The sequence below is a fragment of the Myxocyprinus asiaticus genome, chromosome 46 (genome assembly GCF_019703515.2).
Source record: "Myxocyprinus asiaticus isolate MX2 ecotype Aquarium Trade chromosome 46, UBuf_Myxa_2, whole genome shotgun sequence".
Lineage (NCBI taxonomy): Eukaryota > Metazoa > Chordata > Actinopteri > Cypriniformes > Catostomidae > Myxocyprinus > Myxocyprinus asiaticus.
The window spans coordinates 21,557,408-21,578,048 of record NC_059389.1 but is presented as its reverse complement, the minus strand read 5'-3'; the positions used below and the strand labels follow the sequence as shown (position 1 = coordinate 21,578,048).

At 37.8% G+C, this 20,641-nt stretch overlaps 2 protein-coding genes across 14 annotated transcripts in view; one reads left to right on the top strand and one right to left on the bottom strand.

The window, feature by feature from the left end:
• LOC127435738 (tight junction protein ZO-1-like) overlaps positions 1 to 15,838 on the top strand; it is a 155,868-nt gene extending 140,030 nt beyond the window's left edge. For 7 of the 13 annotated variants that reach the window (XM_051689376.1, XM_051689370.1, XM_051689371.1 and 4 more), the window contains 8 exons: positions 1,396 to 2,313; positions 5,813 to 5,904; positions 6,886 to 7,107; positions 7,369 to 7,508; positions 9,230 to 9,653; positions 11,897 to 12,114; positions 12,452 to 12,595; positions 14,683 to 15,838. In XM_051689376.1, coding sequence (XP_051545336.1) covers positions 1,396 to 2,313; positions 5,813 to 5,904; positions 6,886 to 7,107; positions 7,369 to 7,508; positions 9,230 to 9,653; positions 11,897 to 12,114; positions 12,452 to 12,595; positions 14,683 to 14,777 — 2,253 coding nt within the window. In that variant the 3' untranslated portion in view covers positions 14,778 to 15,838. The remainder of the gene's footprint in view (positions 1 to 1,395; positions 2,314 to 5,812; positions 5,905 to 6,885; positions 7,108 to 7,368; positions 7,509 to 9,229; positions 9,654 to 11,896; positions 12,115 to 12,451; positions 12,596 to 14,682) is intronic. The other 6 variants (XM_051689382.1, XM_051689381.1, XM_051689373.1 and 3 more) reach the window with 2 other exon arrangements.
• Positions 15,839 to 16,899: 1,061 nt separating this feature from the next.
• Positions 16,900 to 20,641, bottom strand: part of LOC127435740 (long-chain fatty acid transport protein 2-like) — a 10,446-nt gene continuing 6,704 nt past the window's right edge. Inside the window, exons 7-10 of the mRNA XM_051689384.1 lie at positions 20,162 to 20,360; positions 19,962 to 20,059; positions 17,454 to 17,584; positions 16,900 to 17,348 (exon numbers count right to left, since the gene is read on the bottom strand). Coding sequence (XP_051545344.1) covers positions 17,172 to 17,348; positions 17,454 to 17,584; positions 19,962 to 20,059; positions 20,162 to 20,360 — 605 coding nt within the window. The 3' untranslated portion in view covers positions 16,900 to 17,171. The remainder of the gene's footprint in view (positions 17,349 to 17,453; positions 17,585 to 19,961; positions 20,060 to 20,161; positions 20,361 to 20,641) is intronic.

Genomic DNA, 20,641 nt, shown 5'->3' with positions numbered 1-20,641 from the left:
CGTAAAAATGTCTTGTAGGAGCCATTAGACCTTTTACAGCTCTACTGTCTTCAGGATATACTTTGAAGTTTGAGAAGGAACCTTTCAAGAACAGATGTTTTCGAAGCTCCACTTGATCTTACTATATATTTATTAGATATCTCTCAAGATGAGGAATGGAAGAAACGTAACCAAGTGGAGGAATTATACATGTCAGTGTTGAAGGGCTTCTTATCAAACTGTAGAGCTGTGTAGTAAACTGATAAGTTGCTTGTTTTATTGCATAATTAATCCATTATTAATATTTTTCTGATCAGTCAGGAGTAATTTTTATTATGGTGCTTGCGAGGCAGAAATTGATATTCCACAAAAACATTTTTGTCATTTTTTTCTCACAATTTTCTGCAATTCATTTTGTAGATAATGTCAGTCTTAGGTGTGCTATCTATTTTTAAATATATATGTATATATATATATATATATATATATGTATATATATATATATATATATATATGTGTGTGTGTGTGTGTGTGTGTGTGTGTGTGTGTGTGTGTGTATATATATATATATATATATATATATATATATATATATATATATATATATATATATATATATATATAGATATAGATATCGACATTTTAAATTAAAGCCCCTTTGAAAGAAAATGTTTACTTTTGTTGCTTTTGGTCTATGTCTGTTAGCTTTGAGACTATTTATATGCTAGTGTACTGTTAACCATTGACAAAATATACTTTTAGCAGATAAACACATTTAAAAATTACTTTCTCTTTTGGGAAAATGGACCCAAAAACATGGGTGACGGATCAGTTTTAGTCCAATAAAACTTCTCATATCATGCAGATATTATTGCAGTTGATTTGAAACCTGATGCTCGTTTTATTACCCTTTAAAATATTATTATTCTTTCTCTCAGATTTGTTTTGTTTCTGAAATTCCTTACCTCTAACGATTAAGGTTTTTTTTCTTTCGGTAAAATTGCACATTTGTTGTGAGCACCCTGCACTTTACATTGCAAAGATGGTATCACGTTATGTTGGTTCTGTTGTACAATCACGACTACGGCAAAGCAGCTCTGATGCGACATTTCATTTATGCGGAACCAAATCCTCAAACCTAAACTTACCTGAAACTTCAACACTATTGTTTTGCTGCCTTGCAAGCACTAGTATTTCCTTCAGGAAATGCAGATATTATTGCAGTCGATTTGAAACCTGATGCTTGTTTTATTACCCTTTAAAATATTATTATTCTTTCTCTCAGATGTGTTTTGTTTCTGAAATTCCTTACCTCTAATGATTAAGTTTCTTTTTGGTAAAATTGCGCATTCGTTGTGAGCACTCTCCTCTTTTCTAGCTCTCAGGCTCTAATAGTTGATGCTTTGTCCCTCACAGATGTATAAAAAGGATCTATACAGCATGGATGAGCAAGTCCGAGTGAACCACGGCGTGAAGCCCACCCCTCCCCAGCAGCAGCAGCCTTTAGGCCCCCCCACCTCTCTATCATACAGCCACCAGCCTGTCTACCAGGACCAACAGCCATACCGCCAGTACGACCACCCGCCTTACGGCTACGATGGTGGCGGCTACTCTCAACCAAAGCCTCACAACTGCGACCTGCACCTGCACTACGACAACCGTGTGCCTCACTACAATGAGCAGTGGAACCCTTACGACCAGCAGCAGACTTCACCGCAACCGCTGCCCATGTCCGGCTACCATCAGGGCCCCCAGCCTCCTCCCCATCTGGGGTACGAACCCCGCTCTCCGTACGAGGATGGCCCCACCAGGGATTTCAGTCCCCTTCAGTCCCACCACGATGGGGCGCCCCCTATGGGCTACGACAACCGGCCACGGCACCCTAAACCCGCACCGGTGCGCTACGACGAGCCGTCTCCTCCACCCCCTCCCACAACCTCCTACGATGCTCGCTCGCCTTTCGAACCCGAGCTGCATGGTTTCCCAGGCAACGCGCATCGCTTGCCAGATCCACCAAAGCAGTATTACAGCGATGCTGCAATGAGACCCTCATACAACCATGGACCCTTGAACCAGGCGTACAAACCTGCCCAGCACGAACCCATAGTGAACTCAGAACCTCCCGTTCCACCACCCAAACCAGAAGCGGTCTTGTCTCTAGGGGAACAGTCTCACCCAGCAGCACCCAAACCTTTGCTACCTCCCCCCAGAGATGATAATGATGACCCCGCAATGAAGCCCCAGTCTGTGCTAAACAGGGTCAAGATGTTTGAGAACAAGCGCTCCGTGTCTGTAGACCGAGCCAAGGACACTGGGGACATAACCGGTGTCAGGGTATGTCCATTTTCTTGAGTATATGATGACATTGAACCCATACTTTCTTATAGAGTAGTTTCTTTGTTATTAAATGATTTTGTGTGAAGTTTGTTTGCTGTATTAACTAGTGATGCACCGGAATTAAGTTCTTGGTTGAAACTGAAAATTCTGGACACACTGGGATGAAAATGAAAATTACTTTTAAATTAGACTTTGTTTGGAATGATTACAATTAAAGCTGTAGTGGGTAATTTCTGTGCCACCAAACGGATTTGCAAAAATAAACATTGTTTTCAAACAGCTTTCTGAATACGCCCCCAGTCTGCTGTTTATCAAACAAACAGATAGTCCCACCCCCAACTCAAACATTGGTCGAGTCAATGTTGTTGTAGTATCTGGCTGGACGGGTCGTTCAAAACAAACTGAGCTATTTTTATAGCGCCAGAGAGACAGTGTCTACAGTTTTTGAGAAAATTAACCAACGAATGGCTTATTTATAGTTGTCTCTGCATATTAGGCTGGGATAGGAAAAAGTATTTTAACATACGAAAAAGTAAAGCTGTCAGAATTAACGCGTTAACGCATGTGATTAATTGAAACAGTTTAACACGTTATTTTTTCTTAATCGCAAATAACGCATTTACTGTTTATATAGCATAAACACTGTTGTGAAGGGCGGAACCTTTGTAATGTGTCCACCCGGAGTCATTACGCTGCATTATGCACATGCCACAACTCACTAGGGCTGCATCTAATGATTATTTTGATAATCGACTAATCTAACGATTATTAGAATGATTATTCGACTATTCAGCAATTATTGCAACGATTAATCATTAGCTCTTAACCGACTATTCTGCTTGTGTCTCGACTTAAAAGGTTGTATTAAACGTGCTTACTAACAATAAAGAGGACAAAATCATCTTTTAAAAATACCTCTAAATGACATTCACTGCATTAAAGGGGACAAAATACTTGAAAATATTACAAAAATCTATGCAAAAAAATCCTATTGTTATCAAGTGTTTTTGTCTTGTTTTCCATTTAAAATGATCTAAAAATCCTTAAAACAAGATACATTTACTTGTGAAGCAACATAGAAGATATTTTGACTTGCTTTCAGAGAATGTATCTTGAATAGGCCTATAAGTGTATTTTGTATATAAGTGTATTTCTTCACTTGTTTATACTTTTGCCAGTGCAGTAAAGACAAAATATACTTTTATTCAAGTTCAAGTTATTCAAAATATACATTCTCTGAAAGCAAGTCTAAATATCTTATATGTTGCTTCTCAGGAAAACATATCATGTTTTAAGGATTTTTTGATATTTTAAAATATTTAAATATTAAATATTATATTCAACATTCTCCTATAACATTTTTATCTTCTGCAGTATAGCTCCTAAAGTAAATGTACGTAAGGAGTTTTAGATATTTATATTGGAAAACAAACAAACAAAAAAGACAAATCAAAAAACAGTTTTTTTTTTGCATTGTATAATGGGCTAAGACTACACTCACCTTTTTGTTCACTTGATTTCGATCCATCTTTAACTCACAAAAAACAAACGCTTTCTTCTTAACAGAGCTGCGTGTTGCCAATTTTTTTTCATGATAAGATACACACCATGACACACATTATGATTTACTACGTTGCGATCCATCGCGTTATAATCTAGCTGCAGCAAGCGCGCGTTAGGGATGAGCATCTCCGCACGAGCAGGGTATCAGCTGGGAGAAGTTTGAAACTCTCTCGCGCTGTTTTTCATGCTACTCATATAAGCGGCTCTGACTGCATAGAGAAATGCCAGTTTTGGAGTTTGTGCTTATTTATACAAACCACTTCCTTATTATTTGAACTTTAATAAAGGATGCATTAAAGATATAATGTGTTTCATTTTTAGATGCTCGGACAGGCAAATTTTGCTTCAGCGGAACACCTTGTACAGCTCAGCTTTATTTCATGTCGTGACAGCACTGCTTTTGTATTTACTTATTTAGCATTTTTGTATTATAATTCCCTCATGCTTTGCGATCTACATCACCTTAATCTGTTTGGAAAGTTTGGAGTGTGTCTGGACTGTGACCTGTTCTTTCTTCCTCTCCTCAGTCAAGCGCAAGCTGAAATGCTGCTCTCCCACATCATCATTAGCGTTTCAAATGACAATTTGTTGTTGATAACATCGATTAATCATTTCAGCCCTACAACTCACACACAGCAGTGCTTTTAGAGCTATTTGATGTACAAAACAAGCCCAGATGCGACTTGTGATATTTTTTACAGCCTGTGTAAGGCGCATTTTAATCACCACACCAAAACGCTGAATGAGACGTTTTTGTCTGCAAGCGCTTTTCATGTGGAGTTCAAAGTGACGCTGGTGTTGACGCTCTGACATGAATAAAGAATGCAGCTTCACGATTGCTGTAGGAAAGCGGATAGCCACAGTCTACCGGCAAATTAATATTGTGGAGGATGAGAGTTTAAGGGATTTAATGCCCATTGCAATGAAAATGCAACCTGTAGGGAGACTATTTCTTTCAATTAGTCAAACTCCCAGTTAGACTTTGCGAAACGTTTAATGTTACTTGAATTGGTGCTATTTTAGTGCATTTCTGTCTTTATACTGTGGAAGGCTTTGTTTGGAAAATGGTGATAAAGCATTATATTGTCACATATTTTTTAGTTTTCTTTCCTAAGAAATAAATAAATGCATTTTGACAGGAAAAGAAGTATATATGGTGTCTGCAATCTGCAATTAATCGCGATTAACGTCAAAAAAATTAATTGTGATTAATTGTGATTAACGACAACAAAATTATGAGATTCATCGCGATTAACATTTTTAATCAACTGACAGCAGTACGAAAATGTTACACGCTTCAGCTTTAATAACTAAACGCATTCTAAATATTCTAATAATTTTCTACGTGATTACACTCTTTCCTCCTTCAGGTAGCATTACTACCATTACCATCTAGGCTCCAACAACTTAAAATATTGGACGATATTTTAAATTTACCCTACAAAGTCCTTATGGACAAAATTCATATTTTAAATCTCTTAATATTTTTCCTTGAATCTGTCCATCATCCTTGTTTCCATTATTGCTGAGGAAAAATGAACTGGGTTTCTCTGTGACAGATCTAGTTTCAGATGAAAATCGTGTCTTTGCAAGTATGTGCGAAACTACGAATGCTGCATCAATATATAATCCATCATCAGCTGGATTGTACGAAAAATGTTATTAAACCTGGATCATTACACATGGACACCTTTTCTCCATGTCAATGTTTCTATTATTGGATTTTAAAATAATGGTCTCGGTCAAGATTTTCATCCTTTTTTGTCTTTCAGCCAAAAAACAAAAATGACATTTGGCTGAAAATATTGGTGCATCCCTAGTGTTAACTAGAGTACTGATTCAGTTGTGCTTCTTAATTGTGCCACAACCTGCAGTAGATGTTCTGTAATTTGAATATAAAGTGTTGATTGAACGCATGTACCTTTCTCTTCAGCCCACGGATCTTCCCAAACCTGTGAGCACTCCAGGCCCTGTGTTCAAAGCCAACTCTCTTAGCAACCTGGAGCAGGAGAAACCCTCTTACAGGTATAACCACACATAGATACAAACATCATCCATAATTAATACTAGCCAAGCACCAAATGCAAATAAAATTGTCTTTAGCCAGTAAAAACGTTACTGACCAGTTCATTTTATTAAGAATTACAGTGTTTCCGACAGAATTTTTACTACGCTACACATTGTCATATAAACAAACAGTACCGCTCTGGCAGATTCAATGAGTAATTCATTAGACTCATTCAAATAAACCGATAATTCAGATGTTTGTGGGTCTTTTTGACCAGTCATTAAATGAACCTGCTCATAAGAGTGCTGCTTGTTTGATTTTGCTTGCTGCCAGCAAATACAACATAAGAGGAAGACATGTTTCTGTTTCTGTTTATTTATTTTTTATTATTTCACAGAATGCAGTCTTTTTTTTCTTTGCGATGATACTATAGATTCAGTAATGGTGCACGGTACTAAAGATGTTGATTTTTCCCTTTTATTGTTGCAATTCCAGAAATCAATGTGGGAAGTTTAGCCACCTTAAAGAAAATGTTTTTAAAAGATATATTTGGAAAGTGTATAGTAATAAATATTTAGAAAATGTGTAGTACAAATTAAAATTTTGCGATCAATATTTCAAGAAATATTTGTGGCTGTCATTGGCAGCTGTAGCCAATTTCTTATTTTGGACAGTATATATAATACAGGTTGATTGTTGACATCTACACTCTCTCTCTCTCTCTCTCTCTCTCTCTGTCGAAACGATTTTCTAAGTCTTTTAGTAAAATAAAAGCAACCTGCAGAAGTCACCCATCAATATATTTAGGAAACTTCCAAACATGCATTTGTTCTTTAGTGGGAAATGGTTTGAATACTCTAAGCAGTCCTAGAGTGCCCTCTGCAGGTAGATGTTTCATTCTGAAAAGTACCATTAGATAGTACATAACATGAACTTGTGATCTTTTGTAGTATAATTATTATGCGCTTTCTCATTACTATTCATTATTCTGCTCCTAGAGCCCCGGAGCCCCAGAAACCTCAGATACGTGTAGGGGATGATGTGATCCGCTCCAACCACTATGATCCGGAGGAAGATGAGGAATACTACAGGAAACAGCTGTCTTACTTTGACCGTCGCAGTTTTGACAACAAGGCCATTAATCAACCCAACCCTGGAATCAACCGCTTCATTGAGCCCCCCAAACCATCACAGCCCCAGATAGCATACCCTTTCACCAGGTACATCTTAGTCAAGGTTTCTTTCACCAACAACAGTTAGCATTCAGATTTTTACTACCATTTTCACCTTTCCTCTGGCCTTTAGAATTAAACAGGCTGTTATTGCTACTTTACCTTTAAGACTTTTGTATGTTAATGATGTCTGTTATGATGTGAAATGAGCCTGTCAACTTGCTAAACTCTGGAGAGACACGAGCCCCTCTTGTGTGGCAATAAAGATTTTAGTCTAGATTCTGATTCATTGCATATCTTTTGCATCAGGACGGAGTCTTCAGAGAAGGTGAGCCCTGTGGACAAGAGATACGAGCCTTTGCCACCCGTCAACCCGTCACCTGCTCCATATAGCCAGGGCACCCCTGCTGCTCCACCCGCATCCCTGCCCAAACTCACCAACATAGATGGTAAGACCAGTACTAAAATGTTTTAGAAGAGCAACAGATACATAGAATGGTGATATTAGTGCCACTCAGATGTTGTTTTAAACACGTTTCACTATTTATTCAGTGAAAAAAAACAAGTTGATTACAGTCACCTGTGATTGGTCAATGACAATATAACACTTTTCTGATATTGGCGGTTTGTGCCGCAAACAGTCCTGCATGAAAATGTGATTGAGTTCTTGTAAACGAGCTTGACAAGCAGTGGCACCTCCGTTTAGCTGCTTTGCGCCTCTCTTCCAATCCCAAAATGAATAGGGAACTCACGGTAACCACATCCCATGTAACTGCCCTTAACTAATAGACCCTTCTAGATTTAAACATGTATCTTATCTGTCTGCACATGACATCTCATCTTTAATTATAGGTGCAATATCATAATGTTACATTATATGCAAACCTATCACGCTTATTTAAGGGTTTACCATCTGTTTGTGTGTGTTTACATCAAGCTATTATGTTGCATCAGACATAATGTTATTCTTTATTCATATCATATATATCTATATGTACCACATTATATCTGTTTGTAACATATTCATAATATCTATTGTGCATATCATGTAATGCATTTTTGTTAATATATGCAGCCACACATATAAGCCAAACCTCCTTGGTCCTAAATGCATCTATGACTCTAGTGCTCAAGTCTGGTGCATTTCTGTGCTGTCTGATTTACGAATGTTCAGTAAAAACGTTGAATCTCTTTTCGGCATTATTTTAAAAATTATTACAGGGCTCAATGCTAAGGATTTTTTCTAGTGGCCCAGTGCTTCAGATTTTTACTTGCCCTGCCAAAATTTTCACTGGCCTCAAAACAAAAATAAAAAATAGCTGTTTTTACCATCATGGTTTTAACAAAATGTGTCCGAAGTTAACTATTTTTTATATATATAGTGTCTTTAAGACAATTTCCCCCAACATTGTTACATTTATAAATTACATGACATTATTTATGCCTTATGTAATCTCATACAAGCGCTTTACAGTTATAAATACATCGTATTAACCTCAACCATCCCACCATTTACACGTGTTTATTTATTTGTATTTTTTTGTATTTTCTCCCCTTTTTCTTCCCAATTTGGAATGCCTAATTCCCAATGCGTTCTATGTCCTCATGGTAGCGTTGTGCCTCCGCGTCTGAGACCGTCAATCCGCGCATCTTATCACGTGGCTTGTTGAGCACGTTACCACGGAGACATAGCGTGAGGAGGCTTCATGCTATTCTCCGCGGCATCCACGCACAACTCGCCACACGCCCCACCGAGAGCGAACCACATTATAGTGACCACGAGGAGGTTACCCCATGTGACTCTACCCTCCCTAGCAACCGGGCCAATTTGGTTGCTTAGGAGACCTGGCTGGAGTCACTCAGCACGCCTTGTATTCGAACTCGCGACTCCAGGGGTGGTAGTCAGCGTCAATACTCGCTGAGCTACCCAACCCCCACCCCCCCCACCCCCTTTACACGTGTTTTTAAGCAAAGAGTTCTGTGGAGCTGAGGATACATTAGCCTATATTTTATGTGAGCTGTGAAGCAGCATATAATTGATTTCATCCGCTGAATGAATACAGGTTTTACAAAAACTATGAAAAACCTGAATAAAGGATTTTTAAAAGCAATAGATCTGAATGTATTGCTGTTGTGTTGATTTTTATCATCCCTCTCTGTGTTCTACCAGTGAATTCAGTGCCAGATCCTCACAGTTCTCCCAAAGCCAAACCGGACCTGTCCACTCTCAGAGCTCCCGCTCGGGACGACCCCATCCAGACCAGCTACCTGCCCCCGAAGTCTTCTGTCAACGGCACTGACGCTCCTCCCAAAACACTTGCTGTCCCTACCAGCTACAACCGCTACGTCCCCAAGCCTTACACGAGCACCGCCCGACCCTTCGAGCGCAAGTTCGAGAGCCCCAAATTCAACCACAACCTGCTTCCCAATGACACGCAGTCCAAGCCCAGTGTGAACAACAACCTGAAACCTCAGATCTCACCGCAACCCCTGGACACTGACAGCGGAGTGGACACTTTCACACGCACCATGGACAACAGGCCCAAATATCAGCACAACAACATTAACGCCATTCCCAAGGCCATACCCGTCAGGTAAGATAAGGAAATAGGTCAGCCGATTGGGGTGGGCAACTATTTCAGCCAGCACTGGATTTATTAACGGCTTTTCACAGCACAAACCTTTCTCTTTTCTATTCATGTTGTTCATTTCGAGTGCATTGAATCATACCTTTGCCTAAAAAGTCATAAACATAAACATGCTCACAAGAGAAATGTTGTGTGTATATATATATATATATATGTTATAAGGGTAAATCTCACGAAAAAAGGGTCATATTTTAGCCCAAAATCAAAATTAATATGTACAGTGGCAGGAAAAATATGTGAACCCTTTGGAATTAGCTGTTTTTCTGCATTAATTGGTCATAAAATGTGATCTCATCTTCATCAGTCAAAAGTATAGACAAACACAATATGCTTAAGCTAACAATACACAAACAATTATAATCTTTCATGTCTTTATTACACACATCCCATTAAATATTCACAATGCTGTGGAAAAAGTAAATGAACCCTTAGATACATATAATAATTGGTCGATCCTCCTTTGGCAGCAATAACCTCAATCAAGCATTTACGGTTGCTGCGGATTAGACCTGCAAAACGTTCAGAAGAATTTTGGACCATTCTTCCTTACAGAACTGCTTCAGCTCAGCCATATTTTTAGAATGTCTGGTGTGAACGGCTCTCTTGAGGTCATTCCACAGCATCTCTATTGGGTTAAGGTCTGAGCCCTGACTGGGCCACTCCAAAAGGTGGATTTTCTTTTTTTGTAGCCATTCTGTAGTGGATTAACTGATGTTTAGGTTCATTGTCCTGCTGCATCACTCGACTTCTATTGAGTTTCAGCTGGCACACAGCCAATCTGACATTATCCTGTAGGACAGTGGTTCCCAACCCTGTACCTGGAGGCCCCACAACTCTACACATTTTGGTTATCTCCCTAATCAGACACACCTGATTCAACTCATTAGCTCGTTAGTGGAGACTTCAAGACCTGAATTGGGTGTGTCAGAAAAGGGAGATATACAAAATGTGCAGTGTTGGGGGGCCTCCAGGAACATGGTTGGGAACCACTGCTGTAGGATATCTTAATTAACTTGGGAATTAATTTTTCCCTTGACGATGGCAAGCGGTCCAGCCCCGAAGCAGCCCCAAATCATGATGCTCCCTCCACCGTACCTCACCGCTGGGATGATGTTTTCATGTGTGTTTACGGTGCTCTTTTTACAACGTACGTAGTGCTGCTAATTCTTCCCAAACAACCTTAGTTTCATCAGTCCACAAAACATTTTCCCAGTAGTGCTGTGGAGGGTCAAGGTGGTTTTTGAGCCAGTTTGTAAAACTGTGGACAGATGAATATGAAAGCTGTCCTAGATAACATTGTAACCATTTCCAGCATTATGCAAAGCAACAATTCTTGATCATAGGGCTTCTGAGATCTCTTTTTTGCGAGACAGGGTCCACATCAGCAGATGCTTCTTGTGAATAGCAAACTCAAATTGTTTGAGTGCTTTTTATATGTCATAGTAGCTCTAACCCACACCTCCAGTCTTGTTTCATTAATTGGATGCCAGGCTTGCCAACTCCTGCCTCTAAATTACCTTTCGTTGACGTCATTAGCCTAGGGGTTCACATACTTTTTCCAACCTACACTGTGAATGTTTGAATGATGTATTCAATATGTACAAGAAAAATACAATTGTGTGTTATTAGCTAAAACAGATTGTGTTTGATCATTATTGTAAGTTAGATGAACAAACCAGATTTTAAGACAAATTTATACATAAATGCAGATAATTCCAAAGGGTTCACACACTTGTTCTTGCCACTGTGTATATATATATATATATATATATATATATATATATATATATATATATATATATATATATATATAAATAAAGCTTAAAGGCCATTAAGTTTTTTTTTTTTAATTGTGATGACATTTTAATGAAAATTTCCTGACACATTTTCAAATTCCCATTAAAGTGTCCAGATGCTTTACTTTTGAGTTTCCTTGTAATTCACATTATTCTGATTGATGATTCTCATTCACAGCATGTTTAACCGTGAGGTCAGAACACTATTTCTTTCATGCAGTTGAGACGAAATGTCTTGACACTCTCATTAAGAAGATTCTAGAAGTCCTTGAGAGTGCTATTAAGGGACACATTTAAAAACATTCTTGATCGTTCCACAGACTGCTCAGAGAGATATAACAGTTTTTGTTTTCCCACATTTTACTGAATGACTCACTGTGATCTGTTTTCTAGCCCTAGTGCACTGGATGACGATGACGAAGATGAAGGTCACACGGTGGTTGCCACAGCGCGAGGCATCTTTAATTGTAATGGTGGGGTGTTGAGCTCCATAGAGACCGGAGTCAGCATCATCATTCCTCAAGGAGCCATCCCAGATAGTGTGGAGCAAGAGATCTACTTCAAAGTGTGCAGGGACAACAGCATTCTGCCACCTCTGGACAAAGAGAAAGGTCTGAATCCTTCACAAGACTAGACATGAAAGACTTTGCATTTACGTTTGTTTCTTTGTTTGATTTTTTTTTAAGATTGCTAATTTTTGTTAACTTTGATGTCAATTCATGCTTTTTTAGTTGAGCTGCTTTGAACCTACTTTGATAAACACTAACTTGGACAATACTTTGAACCTTATAAAAACGAACTTTTGCGATAAAACGACAAAGAAAAATAATGGCCGGTAACGATACGTTCACAATGCATTTTGTTTGAGGCCTCTTCACATCTGCATTTGTGCTATTACTAAATCGTTTTGGTCTTTTAAGCTCATTTTGTGTTTGTGTGGTTTCACAGGTGAAACTCTGCTCAGTCCCCTGGTGATGTGCGGCCCTCACGGTCTGAAATTCCTGAAGCCCGTGGAACTGCGTCTCCCACACTGTGCGTCTATGACACCTGATGGTTGGTCTTTTGCTCTAAAATCCTCCGACTCCTCGTCGGGTACGCTGTCCTTTCTCTCTGTCTGTCTTTGGGTCTTTTGGGTTCATGATTGAAGCTGTTTGGAAGGGGTTAATTCATTCATCTTTTGGTTTTGTTTCATTTTCTAGTCTCTGAATTAACATTTCACGCTCAAAGCCATTCTGATCACATGATGCTTTTACTAAGCGGCCTTGGCAAAGTCTCTGGCTATGTTCAGAATAACATACTAATAATCTAATGTATTATTTAGTGAAAACGTTCACTGACCATTGATCTCTTGTGCATGTTCATGATAGGGCACGAGAGCAACAGTTACGCAGCCCCCTCGCAACATTGGGACGTTCAAGTGAAAACTCATTTTGTTTATCTAAAAACAGGTTCTCCACAGTGATAGCGATAACAGAAAACAACACAGCTGCACACAAGACAGAGAACAGAACTTACTAAACATGTCTGAAGAGTTTGTAGTTGATGCATTTCTATGCCCAGCCTTATTTTTTTGAATGGAGTACTCAGAAATCAAACAGAAACATAGAGGTGGCTACAGCAGCCACAGTCACACCGTGTCCTAACCTGATGGCAAATAAAACATGATAAAAAGTATATTTTCTATGAAAATCAGAGTATTTGTCCTAACCAGCAGTGATGAGCGCCGGTACATTCTATCGATCGCTTGTTTTCTATTTTTGGCATCGCGCGGGTAATGCCGTCCGCTGTGAACTGGCACCAGTCCAAAAAATAAGTCTGGGCATAGAAATGCATCAATTCTTCGACTACAAACTCTTTAGTAACACTCAGACATGTTTAGTAAGTTCTGTTCTCTGTTTTGTGTGCAGCTGTGTTGTGTTCTGTTGTCGCTATCACTGTCGAGGACCTGTTTTTAGATAAAATGAGTTTCGCTTGAATGCCCAGTGTTGCGAGGGGGCTGTGTGAACTTGATCTCGTGCCCTATCATGAGATCAATGGTCAGTTAACATTTTCACTAAATAATACATTAGATTTTGTTGTGTTTCTCACCAAACCTTATCATATGCATACAATAATTTATTAGACTTCTGAATTATACTTTTATGTCCTTTTGAATCTTGAAGAGGTAGTCACCATAAACTGACATTTTATGACATCACTGAGCACAAGATTTTTCACAATTTATGTTAAGAAAAAGAATGAAAGTCATATAGGGTTATAACAACACAGGGGTGAGTTAACAATGACTGAATTTTCATTTTTGGGTGAACTAACCCTTTAACTTTGGGCATCCTAGGCATCGAAAAGCTTGAAAACCCCTGCAGTATACAACTGAGCATACTGTAAGAGTACTGTATCTACTGTATCAAAAATGAAAATTCACTCATTTACTCACCCTTATGCCATCCCAGATGTGTATGAACACAAAGATTTTTAGAAGAATATTTAAACTCTGTAGGTCCATACAATTCAAGTGAATGGTGGCCAGAATTTTAAAGCTCCAAAAAGCACATAAAGGCAGCATAAAAGTAATCCATATGACTCCAGTGGTTAAATCCATGTCTTCAGAAGCAATAGGATAGGTGTGGGTGAGAAACAGATAAATATTTAAGTCCTTTTTTACTATCAATCTCCACTCAAATTCTTCTTTTGTTTTTGGTGATTTGCATAATTCGTGCTTATCGCCACCTACTGGGCAGGGAGGAGAACTGATTGTAAAAAAGGAATTAAATATTGATCTGTTTCTCACCCACACCTATCCTATTGCTTCTGAAGATATGGATTTAACCACTGGAGTCTTATGGATTACTTTTATGCTGCCTTTATGTGCTTGATGGAAAAATGAAAAATTGGTGCTGGAAAAAGTACTTGATTTTCATTCAGTTTTGATAGTAAGAACCCTGCTCTGTGCTTGCTGTGCTTTTTATCAATTTTATCAGCAGTCTCAGAACACAGATGTACTTGTTCTTTAGCCCTCATTCATAATTAATCTGTGAAATCTTGTTTAATGTAACTTGAACATTGACGCATTGCTTACGTTCACTGTATCAACTGATCAAAATGAACTCCATAAAGTTCATACGGAGTGTCTATTTATACTACATTCCTCATGATGTAACCTGTAATATCATCATCCGCAGGTGACCCCAAATGCTGGCAAAACAAGTGTCTACCAGGGGACCCCAATTACCTGGTGGGCGCAAACTGTGTCTCTGTGCTGATCGACCACTTCTGAAGAGCGCAACAGCTGGTCTGTTACTGAACGGGAATGTTTGGACTGAGGACGCGAGGAAGACCCCCCCCCCCCCTTCTCCCAGTACTACTACTCAGGGGGAGGGATTTGCACCACTTTATGAAGTATTAATTATTTCCCCTTTGACGGGGCCGAATATATCTTGGAGGACAAGGATAGTGCTGATAGCACAGTGCTGTGGAGCTTTTCCTTTTATTTTCCATTTGTTTTTGCCTTTTTCTTTACCTTTTGGTGCTTGAAGACTTGCAAAAAAAATTCTGAATAAATGAATTACTGAAGAAATCGAACTGTTAACAGAATGCATGACCTGTGCCACAAACAATCCCATTTTTGACATTTGTAGCCTCTTTTTCTCCAGATAATTAGAGAAGTCTTGAGCGGAACCGGAAAAAAGAAATGAAAAATTTAGTAATTAGTTTCTACGTATTTGAAGTGAATCCTACTATTGTGCTCACAAACAGAAAAGTGGATGTATGTAGAACGTTTTTGTTTGTGAAGTCCACGGTCATTTGGTTTCCATGGAATGCTGTTACGGATCTTTTGCAGATCTAGAAAAAATACACAAGTTAGGTCTGGGAAATGAAGAACAATTGCGACGTTGTGATGTGAAGGACTGCTTCTTGCTGTTGAAATATGACTGTTGCACTCACTTGCTGTAGGACTTCCCTTTCTGGCGAAAACAAAAAATGGGCTCTCTCTCTCTCTCTACACGTTTTGAAGCGATCTTTTCTAGTGATGTTTTACCGTAGATCCCATAACTGACTGGTTTTCACGAAACTCCTGCTGTCTAGAGATCTATGCATGTGCTATGACTCAGGTCCAAACGCCTGCTACTAAGTTGAGTACTCAGACCTACCCATCATACACTGCAAGCAGTGATGCCTTATCTGCATTTTTTTTTTTTTCTCGTTATTTTGACCCAAAAGACTAGCAAACATCGAATTTCTGTTACAGAAGTTACGTGTCGGATCTGAAATTTCCGCACCATAATGAAGTCGGTTAACTGGGATATTTAACACACAAATAAATACGTCTGATCAACAGTTCTGCTTTATTTCACTGCTATGCATACTAAGTCAAAGAATATACAAGAACACTAGGATATGTTTCAATTACAGCTGTAAATATTGTGCTAGCATATGGCCTTGGTTCGCTGTAAATGACCTTTTGTACATCTTTTATTTTCTAAAAAAAAAAAAAAAAAAACAACGTTAAAAAGTTTCTTAAAAAAATAAATAAAAAGGAAAACTATAACATTGGTTATGTTTGTATTCTGGTTATACTTCTGAGCCTTGGAATCTAACTTAGCAGTACGAACGAAATTTAAACGAATAATAAAAAAAAATGTCACGAAAGGAAAAAAGGTTATCTTTTATATAAACATATATACAAACACTCCGTAATGGCATTTTTAACAATTACGAAAACATTTTTAATCTTATTTACGAACTAGAAAAGTGCTCGGTTTAAAAAATGTAATGACTCTGTACTTAAGAAGGGTCTGCTTTGGTGGGTGGACCTTGACTTTATTTGTGATACTGGATGCTGTATTGTGTGCCCTGAAATGTATTTTTGTACCAATAGACAGTTTATTAAGGCACATCAGTACTACTTTGTTTTGATATAACACAGCTTCAACCCAGTTTTAGTTTCTTTTCTTTTTGTGTGGCGACATTATTTTATTTAATTTTTCTTTGCAGCACATTTCTAAGTATACAACTGTATTAATAAATTAATTAATTTTTAAAGTGAAAATTGTTTTTACTGCTTGAATGAACATGCCATCAGACGTCAACTGTATTGAACCATCTTGATGATTGTGAAATGTAAATGTACAGCATTTTATTTCCAAGGGTTAATGACCCATGTATTTAGTACAAAATGGAACTAGTTTATTTGTCTTTGCTGTTTCTAGAAGTGCTCATTTATCAGCTCAGAGGTTGATGGGGGAAGGGTGGTCACATTTGGTTCACTTACCCTTTCACCTACTTAAAAAAAGGGCCGCTACCCCAGCTGTACACATCTCTCAACCACCGACACGAGACCGTGGGCAGATTTTTTTTTTAAACCCATTATGTTGGCAAAAACTAGACATGACACAATCTTTTTAGATTCTTATTGAGTTCTTTATTAAAAGTTAAGACAATAGATTGCAATGTACATTATTAACAAGGTTAAGTGATGAGGCACTGTTAGGCATTCTATACATTTTTTTTTTACTGATGTAAAACATTTGACTGTACTGGTCTGCAAAGGTAGATATGAGTTACAAACTGACAAATCATTCACTGTAATCATACTTGTTTCCCTGAGATTAGTGAACAGCTACTGGTTAGTAAACTTCTAAATGGTCAGTTTAGCTTTTATTTATGGAGATTACAATTTAATGTCATGTGACATGATTGACTTGTAAACCTCCTGAGTGAGTGGAATGTATTTCTTTTGAGTCAAATCCAGGAAGTAGAGTGGATCATGTATTAGTTTGGGGTCAAAGCCTTCCTCCACCAACTTCACTTTCTTTATCTTGAAGGTTCCTGTGACTTCAAAGGAATTCTGAAAGACAAATGTACTTTTGCTTAGTATCCCTCAAGCAAAGCCAAGATTGGAAGGAGTGCATCTGCTAGTAAGATGGTAATGGATAAAGGTCAGACGTCTTACCTGAATTCGGATGAAACGGGGTCTGGCGTACACCGGTAGGTAGTTCGCCAAAACACTGCAAGTGGTAACACAGTCAAACTCTTTGCCCTCTCTCAGTTTAAGAGCCGCCATTCCTATCCTTCCTTCATGGCCTTAGGAGAAAAAAATACATTTTGGTTTTATTTTTAATAGCGATGGGAATTGTGAATAGTTTAACTATACTGGTTCCTTAACCTTGTGCGGCCCTATGTACAAATGCATTGACGTTGTATTTTGGCTTCACTATACGCAACACATTATTTAAATTAATTTAAACCAACTGATCTCAGTTCAGAAGACTTTGTGCTATCAGTAAAAGCTTAAACTTTCGACACACAAAGTCATGATAAAACAACATGGCGCTGATCACAGCGGAGGTTGTCTTTAGGAGAAATGCCAACAAAACTACATCTGGTAAGAAACCTAAATAAGTTTTTACATTGAAACCTGTTTAAGTTAAAAGATTAGAGTCTTGAGTTTCATCCAATATGTCATTTTTTAAATTTGAGCGATTTATCACGAAATGTCATGCTGCTAAACACAATGTATACTGTTTACTTAAGCACATTTTTTCCATGGAAATCCTAAATTGAATGTGCATTTACACACTGAGAATCAATGGATTCATCCAAAAGCTGAAAAATTTTGCTTTCAGAGGCTTTATATATTTCAGAGGCTTTACATGGAGTTAGTATTTAAATAAGGTGCATTTCAAACTGTTCTGAGACCAGTGTAGACAGACAGCACACTAGAGGTTAAGTAATTCACTAAATAGGGAGCAAGGGAGCATTCTATAGTTCTCTTGTGCAGCTAAATGAATTAAATCCAAATTTTCTATCAAAAGTTATAGGTCGTCAGATTTTTTTTTTTAAATCAAATTGTTTATTATGTTTCCAGGAGTGCTGGTTATTCATGTTTTTGAGATGTTATAGACATTACATCAGAAATTAGCTTAATTAAATCTGATTCAAAGTAATGGTCAGCATCATCCAGTCATTGATAATCATGTTAAAATAAAATTATACATTATAAATTCTGAATCTATGTACTGATTACCACTGTCCCACATCTGCCAAACATGTTGAGTGGTCCAAACATCATCTGCAGCCTGAAATTGAACATTTGGTCGGATTTTAGGAGTGAATGCACTTAGCTGCATAAAGAGTTATAGGATGCTCCCTTGCTTCCTATTTAGTGAATGACTTAACCTCCAGTGTGCTGTCTGTCTGCACTGGTCTCAGAACAGTTTGAAATACACCTTATTTTCATCTTTACTCAACATAAAGCCTCTGAAAGTGACATTTTTCAGCTTTTAGATGAACCCATTGATTCTCAATGTGATAATGCACAGTGAATATAGGAATGCATTTACTAATGTTAATGAATAGAACCGTATTGTACAGTGATAGCAAAATAAAACAACAAAATGTATATTAAAATGAAGCTAAATGACCCACAGATGTGTTAGAGTTCAAAATTCAAAATAACTGACATATTTTTTCTACTTGTGAGGAAATGAGGTGCCAGTTTCCACATATGTGGACATCGTGTTTATTATTGTGCTGACGCGTGAAATTAACATATTTTTTTAAAGCGGCATATCAAACAAAACTAGAGAATACTCTACTACCAAATAGGTTTCAATGAAAAAATGTAGAGATTTCTTATCAGAGGCACTTTTGTTGGTGCTGCATCAGTATAAGCGCTTCAAAGTAATCGACGGCATGCTGTTGTGTCAAGTGACTCGATGCGGCAGAAGTTTAACCCTTTAAATGACAGTCTTGTGAACAGTATTCATTCAGTTTTTATTCATTTAAATGATGCATTGTGTATAGCAAAGCCAAAATACAATGTCCACGCATGCGGATGCAGGGTCTCACAAGGTTAAGTTGGACACACCAACAGTAATGCCTTAAGGTTCAGTGAGTCAAAAATAGCTTTAACTGATTCAATTTGATTCAGACCAAGTAACTCCTTATTCTGACACTTGTATTATTATATATTATATACTATTATTATAATATTCTATTATTTTGAGTCTTCATGACTGATTTATTAAAATCTAGCTCAACAGATTCAGTTCTGATCAGTCTGGTCGTACTGTGATTGTTGTTGCGTGTATTGAGGACGATGCAATAGAAAGATGAGTTGTTTATTTATTAGGACTGCATAGCGATACAGATTTCCTGATTTGATGCCGATTAATTTCAGTTAAAATGTCCATTTTGCTTACATATGAAATTCTCTTTTAGCTAATGTTGTAAATTATACAGAGAACCTTCTAAATTGGAATATCACGAAAATATACATTAAAAAATTTAACAACAGGGCACAAACTATACAGTTAATTTGCTTTTAATAGATGTAATAATCAACACAACCCAAAATATTCAAGAACCGTTGATGGAACTGAACAACATGAAAATCATTTGGTTACAGTATGTCTTATAAAATCAACTCCCAACCCTATATGCAAATCTTGAAATCTACCTTCAACTTTGACTCCATATACATTGGCCTCCTCGATGCAATCCACCATGGTAAGAATATCTGCAACCTCAGTTGTAGCCACATTCTCTCCTTTCCATCTGCAAGACAATGTTACAATATTTGAAACACAAGTTACAAAGATGTGTGCAAGCGTAGACCAAATGTAGTCACAAACAAGAATGTACAACTAAGTTACGTACCTGAAAGTGTCTCCAACTCGATCTTGGAAGTAGACAAAATTGTCGTGGTCAATCCTGAGCAGATCTCCGCTGTTGAAATACAGATCTCCTTTCACAAACACATTACTGAGTCTCTTCTTGTCTGTCTGCTGCTTATTCCCGGCGTAGCCAACAAAAGGAGAGTGCCTTGTAATTTTCCCTACCAGAAGTCCCACCTCATCTGTAAAAATATTTAATATCAACAATCACTGATGCACATAAAACTAGCTCAAGGTTAAAATGTAACTTTTTATGACAGAGTTCTTATCGAAAGGTCAGTAGGACTGGGATTTTGTGTCTCAGCTTGAGCCTTTCCATTGTAGACTGTAAACCTTCCCTCGGTCAGGGTTAGGTTAAGATTAGGGTTAACCCTGATGACATACCAAGACATATCCTTCTTATGCATTATATAAACATGAACTCATTAGATGCAAAGTTGCAATACGAAGTATTACAAAGCAA